This window comes from Geotrypetes seraphini, chromosome 10, assembly GCF_902459505.1.
Source record: "Geotrypetes seraphini chromosome 10, aGeoSer1.1, whole genome shotgun sequence".
Classification (NCBI taxonomy): domain Eukaryota; kingdom Metazoa; phylum Chordata; class Amphibia; order Gymnophiona; family Dermophiidae; genus Geotrypetes; species Geotrypetes seraphini.
The window spans coordinates 74,364,671-74,385,125 of record NC_047093.1 but is presented as its reverse complement, the minus strand read 5'-3'; the positions used below and the strand labels follow the sequence as shown (position 1 = coordinate 74,385,125).

At 42.6% G+C, this 20,455-nt stretch overlaps 1 protein-coding gene across 1 annotated transcript in view; it reads left to right on the top strand.

The window, feature by feature from the left end:
• The window catches only part of OLFML2A (olfactomedin like 2A), a 151,820-nt gene that overhangs the window by 123,506 nt on the left and 7,859 nt on the right, over positions 1-20,455 (top strand). Inside the window, exon 6 of the mRNA XM_033961270.1 lies at positions 19,633-19,908. Within this exon, the coding sequence (XP_033817161.1) occupies positions 19,633-19,908 (276 nt within the window). The remainder of the gene's footprint in view (positions 1-19,632; positions 19,909-20,455) is intronic.

The following is a 20,455-nucleotide window of genomic DNA, read 5'->3' as shown; positions in this document are numbered from 1 at the left end:
ACAGAATTGCAGGTAAATCATATTACCTGATCTTTTAACAAGACATATCTAGAGTTATTAACCTAAGAACATAGAAACAGCTGTACTGGGTCAGACCAATGGTCCATGTAGCCTAGTAGCCTATCCTCACAGTGGCCAATCCAGATCACTAGTACCTGGCAAGAACCTCAAAAGTAGCAACATTCCATGCTGCCGACCCCATCTAGGTCACTAGAACCAGGCCAAAACCCAAGGAGTAGCAAAATTCCATGCTACTGATATAGGGCAAGCAGTGGCTTCCCCCATGATTTTCTCAATAAAAGACTATGGACTTTTCCTCCAAAAAATTGTTCAAACCCTTCTTAAAACCAGCTACACTCTCCACTCTTACCTGAGTGAAAAAATATTTCCTCCTATTGGTTTTAAAAGTATTTCCCTGTAACTTCATCAAGTGTCCCCTAGTCTTTGTACTTTTTGACGGACTGAAAAATCGATCCACTTCTATCCATTCTACTCCACTCAGGATTTTGTATACTTCAATCATATCTCCCTTCAGCCACTCATTTCCAAGCTGAAGAGCCCTAACCTTTTTAGGCTTTCCTCATACAAGGGGAGTTCCATCCCCTTTATCATCTTGGTTGCACTTCTTTGATCCTTTTCTACTGCCGCTATATCTTTCTTGAGATAAGGTGACCAAAAATGAATGCAGTACTCCAGGTAAGGTCGCACCATGGAGTAACACAGAGGCATTATACACATTCTTAGTCTTGTTAACCATCCCTCTTTTTAATAATTCCTAGCATCTTGTTTGTTTTTTTTGGCTGCTGCTGCACATTGGGTGGAAGGTTTAATTATAGTGTCTACAAAGACACCCAGATCCTTTTCTTCAGTGCTAACCCCCAAGGTGGACCCTACCATCTGGTAACTGTGATTTGAGTTATTGTTCCAAAAGTGCATCACTTTCCATTTGTCCATATTAAATTTCATCTGCCACTTGGACGCCCAGTCTTCCAATTTCCTAAAGTCTGCCTGCAATTTTTCACAATCCGCATGTGTTTTAACAACTTTGAACAGTTTAGTGTCATCTGCAAATTTAATCACCTCACTCGGCGTTCCAATTTCCAGATCATGATGTTGAGAAGGGAGGGAGTCTTAGATTTGCCTTGTTTTGTGATTTAGAAGAAGACCCCTATTGGGGACTACAATATGTGTTTATGTTACAACGTCCGTTTCCTGGCTGTCACTGTTATTAGTGAGTATGTGATGTTATTCATTGTTGAACACTGCTTAGCATGCCATTGGTAACCTAGCTACATAAAATACAAAGAAATAAAAAAATGTCACAATTAAGTTTGGGACAGCAAGGATGTTCAGGTTTGAAGATACTGTACCAGGCAAAATGAGAAATGAAAAACAAACATCAGGCAGGGACCTCATCTCAGCTTATGGTATTCTCTAGAAAAGGCAAATCACAGAATCTAACCTTGAAACTAACAGAGGTCACTTAACTTGACTTTTTTTTTTTTTAGCTAGACTGATGCAGAATACCTAAAACTGGGATTCAAACTAGATCACAACTGACCTCAGGAGAGTCAGATTTTGTATTCTGGTATTCAGGATGCATTGCATGCAAACTCATTGCTCTCCCTCCAGTTTCTGGATAGATCAAAATTAAAGTACCAAAAACAAGTTGCGGTTGAATTAATTTAAGACACTTGGATTTTAACTTTCAAAATGTATGCTTTGTCTATCAGTCCTGGCAAAAACAAGCTAAGAATGATGTTGCCTGTATAGACAAGTAAATTGTAGGTCAGGTTACAATATCAGATTACAATATCCACCACAGAAAACTGACCCTTGCACCTATCAAGCACCTTGCAACCCATATGGCACTACGCACACCATCATTCACATGACTTTGGACTATAAGTTACCTCCTCCTTCTACCTTGCAACACCACTCTTTAAACAGCGCAAGTTTTTCTCTTCTTATATCATCTCTCAAACAGTTTAGTAATGTATCTCCTGTAGCATCCTTGCACTGTACTAAATTGTATCTCTTAAATTGTACTATAAGAACATAAGAATTGCTGCTGCTGGGTCAGACCAGTGGTCCATCATGCCCAGCGGTCCGCTTACACAGCGGCCCTCTGGTCAATGACCAGTGCCCTAACTGAGACTAGCCCTACCTGCGTACGTTCTGGTTCAGCAGGAACTTGTCTAACTTGGTCTTGAATCCCTGGAGGGTGTTTTCCCCTATGACAGACTCCAGAAGAGAGTTCCAGTTTTCTACCACTCTCTGGGTGAAGAATAACTTCCTTATGTTCGTATGGAATCTATCCTCTTTCAATTTTAGAGAGTACCCTCTCGTTCTCCCTACCTTGGAGAGGGTGAACAACCTGTCTTTATCTACTAAGTCTATTCCCTTCAGTACCTTGACTGTTTCGATCATGTCCCCTCTCCATCTCCTCAGTTCAAGGAAGAAGAGGCCCAGTTTCTCTAATCTTTCGCTGTACTGCAACTCCTCCAGCCCCTTAACCATCTTAGTCGCTCTTCTCTGAACCTATTTAGACATAAATCCTAGATTAGATTAGATTTTCAAAGCTGTGAAAAGTTTATAAAGTATAAGGACAGGGAGGGGAGAGCTGTAGAAATAAAAATGACAGAAAATCACTAACCCCTCTTTTTATGAAACCATTAGGCTTTTTTTACTGTCGTGGCCAGCAATTTAAAAAGTCTAACGCGACTTCATAAAAGGGGGCCTATATGAGCAGTAGAGTAATCCATAGACACAATTCATGATTTGAAGCCAGGGAAAGTATCTTCACAACCTGGAAGTGCGGAAACGCAATCATATAACTCGGAAAATCTCTTTAACAGCTTTGTTTTCACACCTGTAATGCTTTTACCCCTCACTGTCCACTAAATAAGATCATAGGAGCCAACCGACCACCCCAAAATGTGAAAAAAAAACCCTTTGATGTGTCCAGGAAGGGGTAATGTGTACTGTAGTTGGTACCAAGTCTCACTCATTAGGAGTGTGTCACACACTCATTTGAAAACCTTCTTACTCTCACACTCTTTGAGCCCTATTTCTCACTAATCAGAGCTTCAGTACCAGTACACTGATCTTGATCACTGGTTTCATGAGAGAGAAGCCTTAGAGAAGAATACCAAGTGGTCCAACTTATTAATTCATGACGTATACATTAGCCAAGTTTTAAGTCTTTGGAACGTATGATATTTTTAGTTCACTTCCTTTATATGTTACAGCACAACCCATATTCAGTTTTTTGTTTTAAGTCCAGTTTCTTTGTTTTATTCCTAATTTATGTTTTTAATGTTTTGATGATTATTATTTATATGCATGCAATTTTTGTTAGTTTTCATAAAAATTAAAAAAGATATTTAGTTTTGTGTACATGCATTTTGATAAATTTTATATGTATCAGATTTATTCATGTATATGCATATTTCCATATGTATTTGTATATGTGTACTTGATTATTTATGTATAAGCGTATTTTATATGTATTTGTTCAGACTCCTGAGGCAGGCCCTGTTGGGCCGAAACACGATCATGTCGAGTCACGACATAACAACAAAAGACATTTAGCACCAGAGTCTTCCTTCGCTGGTTTTTCTACCTACCAACCAGTAGGAAGGCATCTGGGCACACCTTCTTACCTACTGCTTCCCATTGTCCTGTCCCTTTTTCATTTACTACAAGTACATGTACTCTGAAACCAGTCTACATACTTTTAACTACTAGGTGAAAAACAATTTTTAGCTCAAGAAATTTACCCAAATTGTTCCCTCCTTTGTCTGTGTTCTTTCAGAGGTTCCAAATATCATTTAATGCTGCCTTGATTCAGTGCTCTGGTGGATCCTCCTCCATGCTATCCCGCTATTGGTCGGTGTTCCCCAGGGCTCTGTCTTGGAACCTCTTCTTTTTTCTATCTATACTTATTCCCTTGGTGCTCTGATATCATCCCATGGTTTTCAGTATCACCTCTGTGCTCATGACTCACAGATGTACATCTCTACACCTAGGGTTACCAGACATCCAGGAAAACCTGTACATGTCCTCTTTTTTTAGAGGACTGTCCGGCTTCCTGAACCGACTTTCCAAAACCTGGAAGTTTGTCTGGATTTTGGAAAGCCCTGAGCTCCGGCCGCCTGAAGGGCCTTCAATAAGCATGCGCAGATGATGACACATGCATCAGCACATGCTGGGGGCCCTCCAGATATGGCCTGGAAGTCGGGAAAAAGAGAAGCGGCTTTTGGGGGGGCAGGGCTGAAAGTGGAACAGGGTGGAGCTGAAAGCAGAATGGGGTATGTTGGAGGCAGAACAAGGCGGGGCTGGATAGGGGTGGGATCATGTGTCTGGGTTTTTCCTTCTTTAAATCTGGTAACCATATCTACACCTGACATTTCTATAGGAATCTAGGCCCGAGTCTCAGCCTGCCTATCTGGCATTGCTGCCCGGATGTTCTGCCGCCATTTAAAGCTAGATAAAGTAAATCATAGAAAAAACTTCAACTTATTTTCTTCTGTGCTCAGAGATGTAAACAAGGCACCCTTTGAGTGAACACACATCCTGCTATTTAAACGGCTCTTTTCCCAATCATCGCAGTTTTAATTTTTCTTAATTTCACATAGACAGTAGTGCTTTAGAACACTTTTAACATTGTGAACTTAACTTGTGAGATAGCGATTAAATCTTCCGTTAATCACCAACTGCTGCTTCAGAGAACCCTGTTAATCTTACAGAAGACTCTGCTCACATCATCTCTGCTTTGTATATTCTGCTAAACCATCTTCCTCACCTTCAATCTGTTCAAAGTTCTGCTGCACGGCTTATATTCTGCCACTGTTGCTATGCTCATGTTACCCCTCTCCTCATGTCACTTCATTGGCTCCTTATCTGCTTCCGCATACAATTCAAACACCTCTTGTTAACCTACAAGTGTGTTCACTCTGCAGCTCTTCAGTATCTCTCCCTATATTCCTTCCTGGGAACTCCATTCATTGGGCAAGTCTCTCTTAACTGTACCCTTCTCCTCTACTGCCATCTCCAAACTTCATCCCCTATATCTTGCTGCACTTGAAACAGAATGCTTGAGTTGGTACGTCAAGCTCCATCTCTGGCAGTGTTCAAATCCAGGCTAAATCCCACTTTTCCCCTTGGCGTGGGAAATCTTACTCTTTGGGATGGTTCACCCTTGTCATCTCTGACATTGGTGCTGATAATCGGCAGTGATGTACGTATATAGACTAGGTGCTGTTCTTAAAGTAGTACCTAAGTGCTATAGCACAAAGGAAGGGTGTAGATTTGGGTGGAGCCTACTGTTCTCGCTAAGCTGAGCAGGAGTCCTCCAAGTGCATTGCTGCCAGTGGGTGGTGGTGCTTCAACTTGCATTTTCAATCATTAGGGTCAAGTAGGTTCCCAGGAGTCCTACAGAACTTGCTTGCCCCTCACTATTAAAAATGTGATAGTGAAACAGCACCCCCCAGTGGCAGGAGTGTAGATGGAGGACTCCTGTTCAGCTTAGAAGGAACAGTGGTCACGCCTAAGTACTGTTCTAGAATTGGTGTTGTGTGTCCCACTATGGCACCTACTTTCTGGTGCCAAATTATAGAATTGCCCCAATGTGTCTTTCTTTTTGTTTTCTATCTCCTATACGGTAATTACACTTTGTTGATATTTCATCTCTAGAGGAAGCAAACTCCAGTTATTGCAGTTATATCTTTTTTTTATGAAAATGAAGGAAAACACTTGAAATTACATTAAAAAATGATGTTACATGATTAGCTTTACTGTATATGATACAAAACACTGCCAGAGTATGTCAGTACAGCCAATGTCTGGGCTAACAGTTATGAAAAGCTGTTCTCAAAGTTGTACAATGTGTTCTGATGACCTATAATAACCCACAACTTGTAAACACCACAGTTACTATCTCTTGGGGCTGAAGAAAGAATCTTTTTTTTTATGTTGACATTTTTGCATCTCGTCGTGTATGTCTTTAGTCATAATCAAAAGATGTGAGTTGTTCACAACAGTCTGGTATATTCAGTGCCTCTACACTGGTTATACTTTGGTTTTCTGTGCTTTTAAACTCTGTGGCTGACACTACTCATTGGAGTGTCTGCTTTTCCAATGTCACCATGTTGAAGAATTTGGCCTGAGATTGAAGAAATACATGGACCAGATTCCAAGGAAGCCACGGTCTGTGATCCCCAACCAAGGACTATTGCTGTATTTGCTGGTTAAAAAATTAGAAAAGATCAAGGGAACAAAAATCCTGAAAAATTCTGGGGAAACTGCTAAGGAATGCAAAGATCCCAGTATAGGCCAGGTCCAATTGAGTTGGAATTCCAAAGAGAATGATGAACCTACTGGGACATAAAAAGAACTGGTTAGAGCAGGGGAAAGAGAAGGCCACATCCTTCGGAGGAGGTGCAAATTGGAGTGACCTTGCTTTGGTGGGCCTACTGCCGATTCAAACCCCCCCCCCCCCCCGGGTCCACTGCTGTCCTCTGCTGCTTGCCACCCGCTGCAACTAAAGAAAAGGAAGGTCCAAGCACCGGCCCACAAGCTTTCTTCCCAACGTGTGGGGGGGGGGGGGAGGGAGGCTTGTGCAGTCGCTGCATGAAGATGATGTTAGTGCGGCGGTGGCTTGGATAAATAGGCAGTGGCGGCTTGGGCGGGCTAGGCTGGGGGAGAGAATGAAAAACAGGGGGGGGCAGGAGAGAGAAAGAAAGACAGAGGGTGAGGGGGAGCCAGGAGAGAGAAAAACAGAAAGAAGGGGAGGACAGGGAGAGAGAAAGAAAGACAGAAAGAAAGAAAGAAAGAAAGAGAAAGAAATGGAAGAAAGGATGCACAGTAAGAAGGAAGTGCAACCAGAGACTCATGAAATCACCAGACAACAAAGGTAGGAAAAATTATTTTATTTTCAATTTAGTGATCAAAATGTGTCAGTTTTGAGAATTTATATCTGCTGTCTATATTTTGCACTATATTTAATGAGTTACAGGAGGGGGTGTCGGGGGGGTTCCAAGATCCGGGAGGATCCTGCGGAGGATCCAGGGGTGGGGGATCCGGGGAGGGTCCTTTCCCGTTTTGTGGGGAAAAAAATAAATGGTCATGTTATGAATAGTACCAGGGTGGTATATGGACACAACCAACAGTTATAAGATTATTGATCATTTTATCTATCCAGTTAAAATTAAGCCAGAAAAATTGCTGCCTTAACTTTATCCATTAGCTATATGAATAGGGATTTGAGTGTGACTGCTATCTGTTTAATGCAGTCAACTGAATATTCAGAACTAGTCATGATCCAGATACCAGCACAATATCCGGATTTCATGACTGTCTTTTTAAAAAACCATCAGCCTTGGCAGCTGAATATTGGCTCGACTGTATCCTTCATCCAGAGGATAGATGAGGCTTCAGGAGAGAGAGTGGGCCCACCCACTTTAGGCTCAGGCCCATCCAAAATTGGCACACCCTTGTGGCTGGCGAGGATTCCTAAGCCCTACCAGTTGAAGATCTCCTCCAATGTCCAGAACTTCTTTGAAGCTCAGCAGCAGTGTCTGTGAGCCACCATTGCTGGCCCCCTGCACATGCTCAATTTTTGCACCTGTGTGAAAACTGAGCATGCTTGGGAGACTGGCAGCAGAAGCAATTCAGGGACATTGCCACTGGCTGCTGAACTTGGAATGAGTTCTAGATGCCAGAGGAGATGGTCTTCAGCTGGGAGGGCTTGGGGATTCCCGCCAGCTTAGGTATTTATATTTGAGTTGGGGGGGGGGGGGTGGTGCCAGGGGGAGGGGCAGAGAGCAGAGAGGTGTAGAGAGAAAATTTGGTGATTACCTCTTTGGACTCTCACCTACCCTAAATTAACTGTCTGACTATGCCACCAGGAGAAAATGGGTCCTTCTATATTCCCGGGACAAAGTGAGAAGTCAGAGATAACTCCTGAGAGTGGAGACCAGGAGGGCAAGGGCCTGAGGCTGTGAATGGTCTCACCTGGAAGTAATTGACATTTTGTCTTTGAAGAAGACAGGGCAGTGGCATATGTAGCAATCAGAGTAGAACAAGGGTAACTAATGATGATTATAAAGAATGGTGTTTTTTCTTACAGTATATATTATTGGCAAAGCAACATTACTTGTTTAAAATACTCTTCTTGTTATTAAAGCTTTTCAGTTTTTCACTGTAATCTAGCCACAACAAAGGATGAAATATCCCTAACTTCACAAAAATATTAATTGACATCTTTGATATCCCCAGTTAGCAGGGTTTTCCTTCAATGTCTCATGCAAAGTACAGTCAAAAATATCCTTTGCTGTTTAATGCTCAATAGAGGCATGTTTTGCCAGGCATTGGTTTAAATTTCATGAGAAAGGACATTCTTTGTTAAAGTAAACAGAAGGAAGAAAAGGATGCAGTCAGATGGAAAGAGTTCATTAGTCTAAGTAAAGAAATTTAAATTTTAGGTATGAAACTCAGTTTCATATGCTGCTGTCAAAATTAATTGTAGTGGGCTGCCTAGTGAACCTTTGCTTTACGGCTCTAAAGGCTACAGAAAGGGGGTTAATTTTAGTTGTGGGGCCTGAAGGGGATGAGGGAAAGTTAAGTCTCAGGGCTCCTTTTACTAAGCTGCGCTAGCGGTTTCAGTGCACGCTCAATTGCCCCGCGCGCTAGACGCTAACGCCACCATTGAGCTGGCATTGTTTTTACGCATAGCACGGGGGTTAGCGTGCACTAAAAACGCTAGCGCACCTTAGTAAAAGGAGCCCTCATTGTCCTACATTTCTAAAGAATTTCTTCCCTCAGGTGTCCCTTCCAAAATCACTCTAACAGTTAGTTCAAAAGAAATAATTCACTCTGTATTGGAAAATAACATTTACTGGTTGAAATTAAAAGGAAATAGCTCATCTGTTACTTCATAGACATTACAGCACCATATAAAAGAGTAAAAAAAAGAATAGTGAAAAGTATAGAATTAGTGTTGGGAATTTTGACTTGCATGGTTTTCTTCTTTATTTTCCACTCATTATCTCCTCACAATTTGGCTCCTTCAGACAGGCTCCTCTGGTAGCATTCTCAGGCACAATCTCAGCTTTTCTTTTCTCACTTGTGGGTATGTTTCCCACAATAGAATTCAGCTAAAAATAACCAAAACTCTCTTGCCTCAAAACTCTAGCTAAACATCCTCTCCCCACACTTGACTGGTCAACAAGTCAACTCAATCTCACTGTGACTTCTTTTCTAAGTGAAAGAATATGAGAACCTTTCAATTCCATGTGAGAGCTGTAACTTAAGAACATATGAATTGCCATATTGGGTCAGAATCTTTAATTTTCTCAGGAGTCTATCATGATGAACTTTCTCAAAAGCTTTCTGAAAACCTGGATACACTACATCACCAGCTCACCTTTATCCATGTGTGTGTTCACACCTTCAAAGAAAATCAGCAAATCGGTGAGGCAAGACATCCCATTGCTGGCTCCATGCTGACTCTGACACATTAAACCCTGTTTATCTATATGTTCCAAGGCAACAAAACAAGGAGAGAGAGAGAGGTCCCAACCTAAACTGCAGTGAGAAACCAACCAAGAGCAAACAATACAAAACTGCAGATCTGTACAAGACGTAGGCAAAATTTATTGTGACAAAATAATTGTATGCAAACCCTTTTACCAATCAAGGGACCCGACACGGTCCGTGTTTCGGACAAACCTTTGTCAGGGGTCCATGGTAAAAAAGGAAAACAAAAAAAGTCACAAAAAAATTTTTGTAGAGTAGCAGCAAGGATTGAGCGACGTCGAAGTTCACTAACTGTAAAAAGCCGTTGCAAAAAGGTTTTTTACAGTTAGTGAACTTCGACGTCGCTCAATCCTTGCTGCTACTCTACAAAAATTTTTTTGTGACTTTTTTTGTTTTCCTTTTTTACCATGGACCCCTGACAAAGGTTTGTCCGAAACACGGACCGTGTCGGGTCCCTTGATTGGTAAAAGGGTTTGCATACAATTATTTTGTCACAATAAATTTTGCCTACGTCTTGTACAGATCTGCATTTTTGTATTGTTTGCTCTTGGTTGGTTTCTCACTGCAGTTTAGGTTGGGACCTCTCTCTCTCTCTCCTTGTTTTGTTGCCTTGGAACATATAGACAAACAGGGTTGTAATCTCCATGACATCAAAATTCCTCCCTTGCCTTTCCATGTAGCAGATGCTAGACAAATCCTCATTAGTTTTACCCTGGTGTTGGTGCAAGTGGTATCCCTGCATGTATATCACTACTCACAATCCATTACACAGAGGCACATTTTACAATGGACCTCATAAGTACTAGGGTATTTAAAGGTTCTGGATTCACATAATTCATTTTTCATGGGATCTTCTTTTAGTGTTTAATCCTACAGTTGATGGTTCATACCAGTGGTTCCCAAACCTGTCCTGGAGGACCCCCATGCCAGTCGGGTTTTCAAGATAGCCCTAATGAATATGCATGACAGAGATTTGCATAAAATGGAGATGCTAGGAATGCAGATCTGCATATTCATTAGGGCTATATTGAAAACCCGACTGGCCTGGGGGTCCTCCAGGACAGGTTTGGGAACCACTGGTTCATACCTTCCTCTGCTATAGTTTATTTCATAATAACAAAATATATATTGCTTCTGTTTTATACTTAAAGAGCTCCTATGATTATATCCCTATTCCCTTACAAATTATAAGATTAGTATTTGAGAGGAGAAACAATACTAAGACAATGGTCTTCTAATGATAAGAGTTAGGAATATTGAATATCTCCTGTCTAGGCAATTCAAAGAACATAAGCAAAGCCTTACTGGGTCAGAGCAAAGGTCCATCTAGTCCAGTAGCCCATTCTCACGGTGGCCAATCCAGATCACTAGTACCTGGCCGAAACCCAAGGAGTAGCAACATTCCATGCTACCGATCCAGGGCAAGCAGTGGCTTCCCCCATGTATTTCTCAATAACAGACTATGGATTTTTCCTCCAGGAAATTGTCCAAACCTTTCTTAAAACCAGCCACTCTATCCACTCTTACCACAACTCTGGCAATGCATTCCAGAGCTTAACTACTCTCTTGACTGAAAAAATATTTCCTCCTATTGGTTTTAAAAGTATTTCCCTGTAACTTCATCGTGTGTCCCCTAGTCTTTGTAATTTTTGATGGAGTGATATGCCTTCAGAGGTGCAGTGCACTACTTTTCACCACTCTCACCATTCTATATTACACCAAGTTCCTGCAGACACTAAAACAGTGTTTTATGTAGAAATAGTCTAATCTGGAAATCGTGATCTGCAGATCATAATTTGTGAACATCTCGCATATGGAATTATTTGACTCCATTCCGGCCTTGAACTCATAATTCCTGAATTGTATTAAGGAATTGTAGGCCTTCAAGATGTATAGTGGTAAAGTTGAGCTAATCAGAGGGTCAAGTTCTTTCAGATGTGCAAACGTCAAGATTAGCAAAATTTTGCCTTTCAACAAACAGCAAACAAAATGTGTAATTTGTAAATCACAATCTCTGAACCTCTCAACTAGTGACTTATAATTTGTTTTGCTTAGTATTATCTCACTCTCTGATTCACAAATGGTGATTCATGGACCATGGATCAATGGGGAGTTCTAATCAACACAATGTGCTTTGACCCATCTCTTGTTGTGTACTAGGGGATGGTGGTGGGGGTTCATTTGGACTGTAATTTCATCCAGATGTTTAAAGGCACTTTTTCTTCTCAAATGCAAAGCCACATGCTGTCAGATATCATATCACAACTGCAGAGGGTCTTTTGGAAACTTCAAGATATGTTGATGATACCTGCAGAGACATTCCTGGAAGGACAGAGGATATGTTGACTTAAAACTGCAAGGTGCTGCCATCAATAACAAATGCTAATGTAGCTATTCATTGGGTTTTCAATGAATCCGTGGAGGCCTAGTAAAGGAAAAAGAGCATTATACCCAGTCTTGGTGTCACAGTTGCAATCCAATGTTTATTTCAACATTTTAGCGTTCATTAAGAGGTTTTACTGGTGCATAAATACCACTGTCTGTTTAGTTTGTTAATGATATGGTGACTGTAAACTGGCTCAGTGTGGGTTTGAAAATATATACCATACTCTTGCCTATTGTCTTGAAAACTGGGACACAGAGCTAGAAACAGATTATTTGTGTCTGTGTACTGTCGGAGCTGAATTTCTTAATAGCAGTATTTTAGTACTGAAAGGAGGCACAGATGGTGATGGGAATGTAGAAAAGCTTTGTCCCAGTTGAAAATACAGGCATTATCAATGGCCATATTTCAATATTTTCCACAAAAAAAAAAACATTGGGGCCTATATTCAGACTGTGGGAGGTAACCTAGATAACTCTTGCAGTCACCACTGTCCATAGATACTTTATGCTAGAATGTTCCCTCTAAGGGCCAAGTTCATGTGAGCAAATTTTTTGTGTGTGTATGAGCAAAGGACTGAGTTGATGTGAGAAAAAAATTTCTGTTATATTACCCTGATATTAATATACACACTGTATATTACACATCAAGAATTACAAATATAAATTACAAAATGGATAATAGATCACATTTTATTGAAAGGACTTAAAATATTTTTCATTTAGTTCTCAGAGGCCAGTATATCCTTCCCTAACCTGAGAAAGGAGGTTTTGGTCTCTATACCACCCACCAGGTTATTCCAGACATCTGCTTGCTGCTCTACTAGGCTATCCCATACAGGATGTTGCTGTTTAGAAACATAGACACATGATGGCATATAAAGGCCAAATGGCCCATCCAGGCTGCCTATCTGCAGCATCCACTACCATGTTTCCCCGAAAATAAGACCTACCCTGAAAATAAGCCCTAGCAGGATTTTCGGGGTAGGTCGTAATATAAGCCCTACCTCCAAAATAAGCCCTAGTTCCGGGATTCACCGGCAGTTTCCCTTCCCTCCCTCACATCTCTTATGCAGCAGAATCCTTGAGTGAGCACACCCTTCCCCCTGAGCACCTGCACCCACCATACAGCCGAATCCCCATCCTTCCCTCTCTCCCTTCGGAACCCCGCTGTGAGCCCTACATACCTCCCTAAGCAGCGTTGGGCTGGCAGCACTCTAAACAGGTTGCTTTGGCCTTCCGTCCATGAATTCACTCTGCCGCATTTCTGATCAGTAACATGGCAGAGTGAATTCATCTGAAGCAGCCTGCTTAGAGTGCTGCCGGCTCGAAGCTGCTTAGGGAGGTATATAGGGCTCACTTGCGATCGACGGGGTTCGGATGGGAGGGAGGGAAGGATGGGGGTTTGGCTGTGCAGTGGGTATGGGTGCTCGGGGGGGTGCTTGCTCAAGAGTTCTGATGCACAAGGGATGGGAGGGAGGGAAGGGAAGCTGGTCAAGGGTCCTACTGCACGAGGGGAAGGGAAGCTGGGCAAGTGTTCTGCTGCACGAGGGATGAGAGGGAGGGAAGAATAGAAGCTGGGTAAGGGTCCTGCTGCACAAGGGATAGGAAGGAGGGAATCTGGGCAAGGGTCCTACTGCAAGAGGGATGGAAGGGAGGGAAGGATAGAAACTGGGAAAGTGTCCTGCTGCATGAGGGAGGGGAGGAGGGCTTGGAGGGAGGGGAGGAAAGATACTGCACATTTGGGGGAGAGAAAGGAAAGAGGAAGAATTGGGATGAAGGAGAGGAAGTGAGAGATGATCATGTACATACCCCGAAAATAAAACCTAATGTGTTTTTTGGGCCTAGAATTAATATAAGACACTGTCTTATTTTCGGGGAAACACGGTATATCCTCCTGTTCCTAAGAGATCCCATGTGCCTGTCCATGCTTTCTTGAATTCAGACAGTCTTTGTCTTCACCATCTCTACCAGACTATTCCGTGCTTCTATTATTTACTGTTTCATTCAGATCTTTCGGGGGTAGGAGGAGGTCATTGTCCACTAGGGGAGTGTGTGGGGTCATTACTTTGTCCCTCCTGTGGTTATCTGGTAAGTTTGGGTACCTTTTCGGCACTGAGATGCTTCTAAAACAGGTCTAACTCTGGATGTCTAAATGGCATCCTGGACACCTTGAGAAAGGTTCGATAATCACTACAAGATGTCCAAGTGCTAAGCCCACCCATAACATGACTTTAACACGCCTCATTGAACTTTGGATGCTCAGTGGCCAAAAAGCCTAGTAAGACATCCAGAAATCCGGTTTCAAAAATCAGCACTTGGAATGTTTTGGTGAGAAAAATGTCCAAGTACCGGTTTATGCTATTTTTTAGATGTCTTAGTGTTTTGAAAATGTGCCCATAGTTAATAAAATACTATAAATTACACATATTTTGTAGTACATTTAATCACACCAATTTACATGAGCCATTGACATGGCATAAGAGGGCATACCTAAACCTTGGTGCAATAGTACCAACACACACTAGTATTCTATAAAAGAATCATGGCACCAAGATGCCATTATAAAACTGGCACTAAGCACATGGCATTGGGGTACCTAAACCGAGACACCAATTTATAGAAATGCCCTTTTTGAGAATTGGATCTCTTATAATAAGCAAAACATAACTGAACACCACATGAGGGGAACATGTGTTCCGAAGGGGGTTTATTTCTGTTTTGAGGTAGGTAAAGGATAAAACAGTTTAATATACTGTTCATCTGAGTCTACCTCAGTCTTCATTTTCAGCTCTTATATTTGCCAGCCATAAGAACTAAATGATTTGCAGATAGATTAATCATATCTAGCAGCTTACCACTTTCTGGTGAGTACCTTAGAATCTTTCTTCCCTTATATAAATAGTTATAGGCTGGTCAAAACTCCCAATCTACTTCCAAATCCCATATGGCATCTGTCCAGTATGCGGGTAGGTATGAAATTGCACTGAATTCGCATTGCACTCCCTGAGTTTTTGGACATCTCTTTTGCTTTATTTGTGGCAAGTAGGAAATCTCTTTTATAAAATCTACAGTTGTAAACTTTCAGGACCCCTTTTATTAGGCCGCGTTAGGGTTTTTTATTGCCATTTGCTGCAGTAAAAGCTCTGATGCTCATAGGAATTCTATGAGCATCAGTGGCCGGCGATAAAAAATCCTAATGCAGCTTGATAAAAGGGAGCTTCATATAGTATCCATACCAATGTGTTCCTTTCTCTATAAAGAATTCACAGGCCACTTTTTACTTTCTGATGCCTTCCTACACCCCCAGAGAAATCCAGAGGGATGGCTGGGGCTATATTACTCTCTTATGGTGGGAAAATAATTTCCTCAAGGAATGCCTAGGGCATTGCATGTGGACTATCTCAAAACTGTCACCTTTGTCTAAAATGAGTATGTTGCCAGTGTATTTTCAGGGGTCCTTTTATAAGAAATTGAATGGAATTCTCACTAAATTTATTTGGCTGGGCAAAAACCAATTGTTGTTATACCACTAATAATTTGTTTAGGGCACAAACGTGAGACTAATAATAAATATATTACAAATACGTTTTATCATATACAGTTATAAGCAGGGATTCATCCAGACCAAAAATACAAAGATATAGCTGACAAACTGAAAATCAAAAAGATGAAAAAGATGAAAAGGAGAAAAATAAACCTCAATTGAGGGCGGTTGGGACTACACAAGTACCCAATCATCCACTCATCATCACGGGTCTATAAAAAACTCCAAAACATGTATAAATAATCAATTCTCACGTCTTTCATTCATACAAAATCTTCTTTTTGTTATTTTTCACAGTCTTTTTTTATGTGATTTCAATATAACTGTCAAGCAGTAAAAGGCCCGAATCCCAAACTTAACCACATTACTTGGCGAGGACTACAGCTGAATATCATAAGTATAAGCAGTTTTTAGAGATATGAAGCATATATCTGGAATCGTGAAAAAAATACACTCATCTGAAATCGAGGGTTTTCACCAAGGGCTTCCAACTCAAGATCCCGACAGAAAAGACTTTCTGTTTCGCCCGGCAAGGGCTACTTCAGGGGAAGAATGCCAACTCGAATATCTCTCTGCTTCTAATTATTTGCTGGAAGTAAAGCCGACTCCTCTCAAGATGCAGCACCATCTTGAGAGGAGTCGGCTTTACTTCCAGCAAATAATTAGAAGCAGAGAGATATTCGAGTTGGCATTCTTCCCCTGAAGTAGCCCTTGCCGGGCGAAACAGAAAGTCTTTTCTGTCGGGATCTTGAGTTGGAAGCCCTTGGTGAAAACCCTCGATTTCAGATGAGTGTATTTTTTTCACGATTCCAGATATATGCTTCATATCTCTAAAAACTGCTTATACTTATGATATTCAGCTGTAGTCCTCGCCAAGTAATGTGGTTAAGTTTGGGATTCGGGCCTTTTACTGCTTGACAGTTATATTGAAATCACATAAAAAAGACTGTGAAAAATAACAAAAAGAAGATTTTGTATGAATGAAAGACGTGAGAATTGATTATTTATACATGTTTTGGAGTTTTTTATAGACCCGTGATGATGAGTGGATGATTGGGTACTTGTGTAGTCCCAACCGCCCTCAATTGAGGTTTATTTTTCTCCTTTTCATCTTTTTCATCTTTTTGATTTTCAGTTTGTCAGCTATATCTTTGTATTTTTGGTCTGGATGAATCCCTGCTTATAACTGTATATGATAAAACGTATTTGTAATATATTTATCAAAAACCAATTGTGGCAGGTGGAGTAAATTTTCCAAATTTCTATAGATACCATCAAGCTTTTATTATGCAGCAGGGTATGTATTGGATCCTACCTGAAGTCTTGGAGCATCTTACGGATTGGTTGATTTTAGAAAGACAACTTATGTCCCCATTACAATTGATATGAACTAATGTGCACACAGGTGATTATAACACACACTTTCTAACACTTCTCAGTGTTCAGAGAACCGTTTTTAGCTTATGAGACCACTGGGTAAGCAAACTTTTTAGCTCACTACTGATATGGCTCAATTCTCAATCATTGCACTGGTCCCTGTAGTATCTATAAGTATAATACGCTCTCACTTATTTTGATCTTTTTAAATTACTTTTTGTCTTTTTAAAAGCTCAACTTCAAAACAGACGTGGAGGGGCATAATAAAAAAAAAGTCTAAGTCCCCTTTTGGCCTAAGTCCTTAAACGTTCAAAACAGAAGCAGGGAAAGTGTCCATAACCAAAACAAACGTCCTTGTTTTGATTATGGCCTGCCTCTACTAAACGCCCAGATCACCACTACGTCTAAAAGTACACCCCCAGGACGTCTACACTTTTTGGCCATAATGAACCAAAAAAACACCTAAGCCCCAAACGTCCAACAGAATGGCTTTTAGGCGAAGGAGGAGCCAGTCCTTTGCCTAAAAGCTGGATTCTGTAACCGATGTCTGTCAAAAACAACACCGGTTACAGACCCCCCCCCCCAACAATCCAGGCAGGAGGGAGCTCAAGCCCTCTTGCCCCGTCCAACCGCGACCCCCCCCCCCCGACAAAATCGGGGCAAGAGGGAGCTCAAGCCCTCTTGCCCCATCCAACTGCGACACCCCCCCCCCCCCCCGACAACATCGGGGCAAGAGGGAGCTCAAGCCCTCTTGCCCCGCGGACTCCCCGACTCCCTGACGATATCGGGGCAAGAGGGAGCCCAAGCCCTTTTGCCCCGCCGATTAACATCGGGCCAGGAGAGAGACCAAGCTCTCCTGGCCCCAGCGACCACACCCCTGCAACTGGATTGGGCCAGGAGGGAGCCCAAGCCCTCCTGGCCCCGGCGACCCCATACCTCCCACCCCCCACTACATTACGGGCAGGAGGGATCCCAGGCCCTCCTGCCCTCGACGCAACCCCCCTCCCCCAATGACCGCCCCCCAGAACCCCCGATCACCCCCCCTGCTGACTCACGACCCCCCTGGCTGCCCCCACGACCTCCCCACCCCCACTCCCCTTCCCTGTACCTTTTAAAGTTGGACAGACGGACGGGTGCCAAGCCCGGCCCATGTGCCTAAGGCCTCGCCCACAGGAGGGGCTTAAGGCTCCCGGGCCTATTCTGATTAGCCCAGGCACCTTAGGCCCCACCTGTGGGCGGGGCTTTGGGATGGCTGGGCCAATCCGGGCCCATTCTGGTGTCGTCTGCCTGCTGGACGGGTGGGTTTGGCACCCGGCTGGCCTGCCAACTTTAAAAGGTACGGGGAAGGGGGGTGGGGTCGGCCATGGGGGTCACGGGTCAGCGGGGGGGCGATCGGGGATTCTGGGGGGGGTCGTTGGGGAGAGGGGGGCCTGGGATCCCTCCTGCCCGTAATGTAGTGGGGGGGGGGGGGTAGGGGGTCGCTGGGGCCAGGAGGGCTTGGGTTCCCTCCTGGCCCAATCTAGTCACGGGGGGGTGGTCGCTGGGGCCAGGAGAGCTTGGGCTCTCTCCTGGCCCGATGTTAATCGGTGGGGCAAGAGGGCTTGGGCTCCCTCTTGCTCGATATCGTCGGGGAGTCGGCGGGGCAAGAGGGCTTGGGCTCCCTCTTGCCCCGATGTTGTTGGGGGGGTCGCAGTTGTATGGGGCAACAGGGCTTGAGCTCCCTCTTGCCCCGATGTTGTCGGGGGGGGGTGATGCATCGCGGCAGGAGAGATGCCTCATTTCCCCTACCACGATGCCATCACTCCTCTACCCGAGCTGCCACGACCCACGGCAGGAGAGATAGGGCATCTCCCAAATTTTTCCCCCTTGCATAAGCAAATCGTGGCATGAATTCAAATTGGGGGTGAACCTTTTGCAAAATATGCCAATATTGTAAAATAATTTTTTTAACGCAACACGCACACAGGTAGGACTTATGGGTCTGCATGCGTGTAGGGGTAGGGAGGGGGGAATTTTATTATTACATGTTTTATATGATAATGAAATATAAGGGTGGGTGGGGTGGGAAAAGGGAAGGGATATGTTTTTATGTAATATATCAATGATTGTTTGTAAGTGATGTAGTTAATGTTAATCTGAATGAATATATTTAACACTTAATGTAATTTTGAAAATGAATAAAGAATATTAAAAAAAAAAAAAAGAAAGTATGATGAGAAAACACTGCATCAGTTGTAGACTTCTGCTCTTGCTGTTTAAGGCTAGATACATATATTGAAGAAAACTATCAATATGGAACCATGCAGTAGGTGAAAATGGTGACCGATCAAACTCAGAGATTCTGTATGGTCTCTGTATTTTAAAATAATATCTCAGCAGATACTAAAATTCTTCATACTGATTCGTTTTTAACTAGCTGGAAGGATTTTTGGAATCTCAAGTATCATTTATTATTATATAGCTGTTTCCCACAAAGGTGACCATTAGATTCAGTTCGGTTTTCAACACTTTCACCCACATCCTCTGTTCAAAAGGATTTTACAGGCTGAATTTCTTATTATGTCCTTCCCTCATTTATTGAATTACCTGTAAACCCTGTCGAGCTCTATCTTTATGGAGATGATGCGGTATACAAACTTAAGGTTTAGTTTAGTTTAACATCAGGAATAAGTCCAGTGCTACTACAGAGTTTCAATACATGAGTTTCCCTCTGTGATCGAACATTCTGAAAAGAATACTCGATAGTTCCGAATTCATTAACCTGACGTAATTCATTCTCTTCTCAGAAAGCACAGCAAAGACTGGATCTCAAACTGATAGGCAGGAGGCCAGATCAGAAGAAAGAAGTTCTGCACCCTACATTGAACAAGAGGTCAAGATGACTACTGCAGAAAGAACCGAGATGCCTGACATCAGCACCACTACTGTCACAACAACAGCAGCTACAACTAAAGAACCTAGTACTACCAAAGCTACAACTACCATTAGAAACCCACCAGTGACCATTCTATCCTTCGGATATAGTCAAGGGGCCATTAATGCATCAGAAGTTCAGTATCGAAGTGAGTAGGTTCTATAAGGTGCTGAGAGCTTCAAGCTGTTGTGTCTTCTAAAAGTTGATGTAGGAAGACAGGTGTAACGTTAAATAGGAATAAACAGAAACCTGCAGGCCCTTGCGAAGTACTTCTTCACATGACATTATCCTAGGGAATTCATGGACACATAACAGTCAGAGATGTGAGACTGGTTTCAGGGCATCCTTCAGCTATGACTACTCAGATGGAGTAGACAGCTTTCTATATTCCCTGCTTCTTATTGTGAAGGAGCAGCTAATGTTGAGAGCAGCATTCTGAGAATCAGGGAATCGAGGTTCAAATCAATTGTCCAGGGCTAACCGGATACACAGTACATGTATTCAGCATACTTACTGGACAGTGTTGCTGAATATCCCCTCTAACTGCCTATGCTGAAACAGCTAATTTTGGGGTGGTCTGGGGGTAGGGGTGAAATTAGAGTAGTTCAGAAAACTAGCCAGTTAGCAAAGATTTTCATAAGAACATAAGAATTGCCGCTGCTGGGTCAGACCAGTGGTCCATCGTGCCCAGCAGT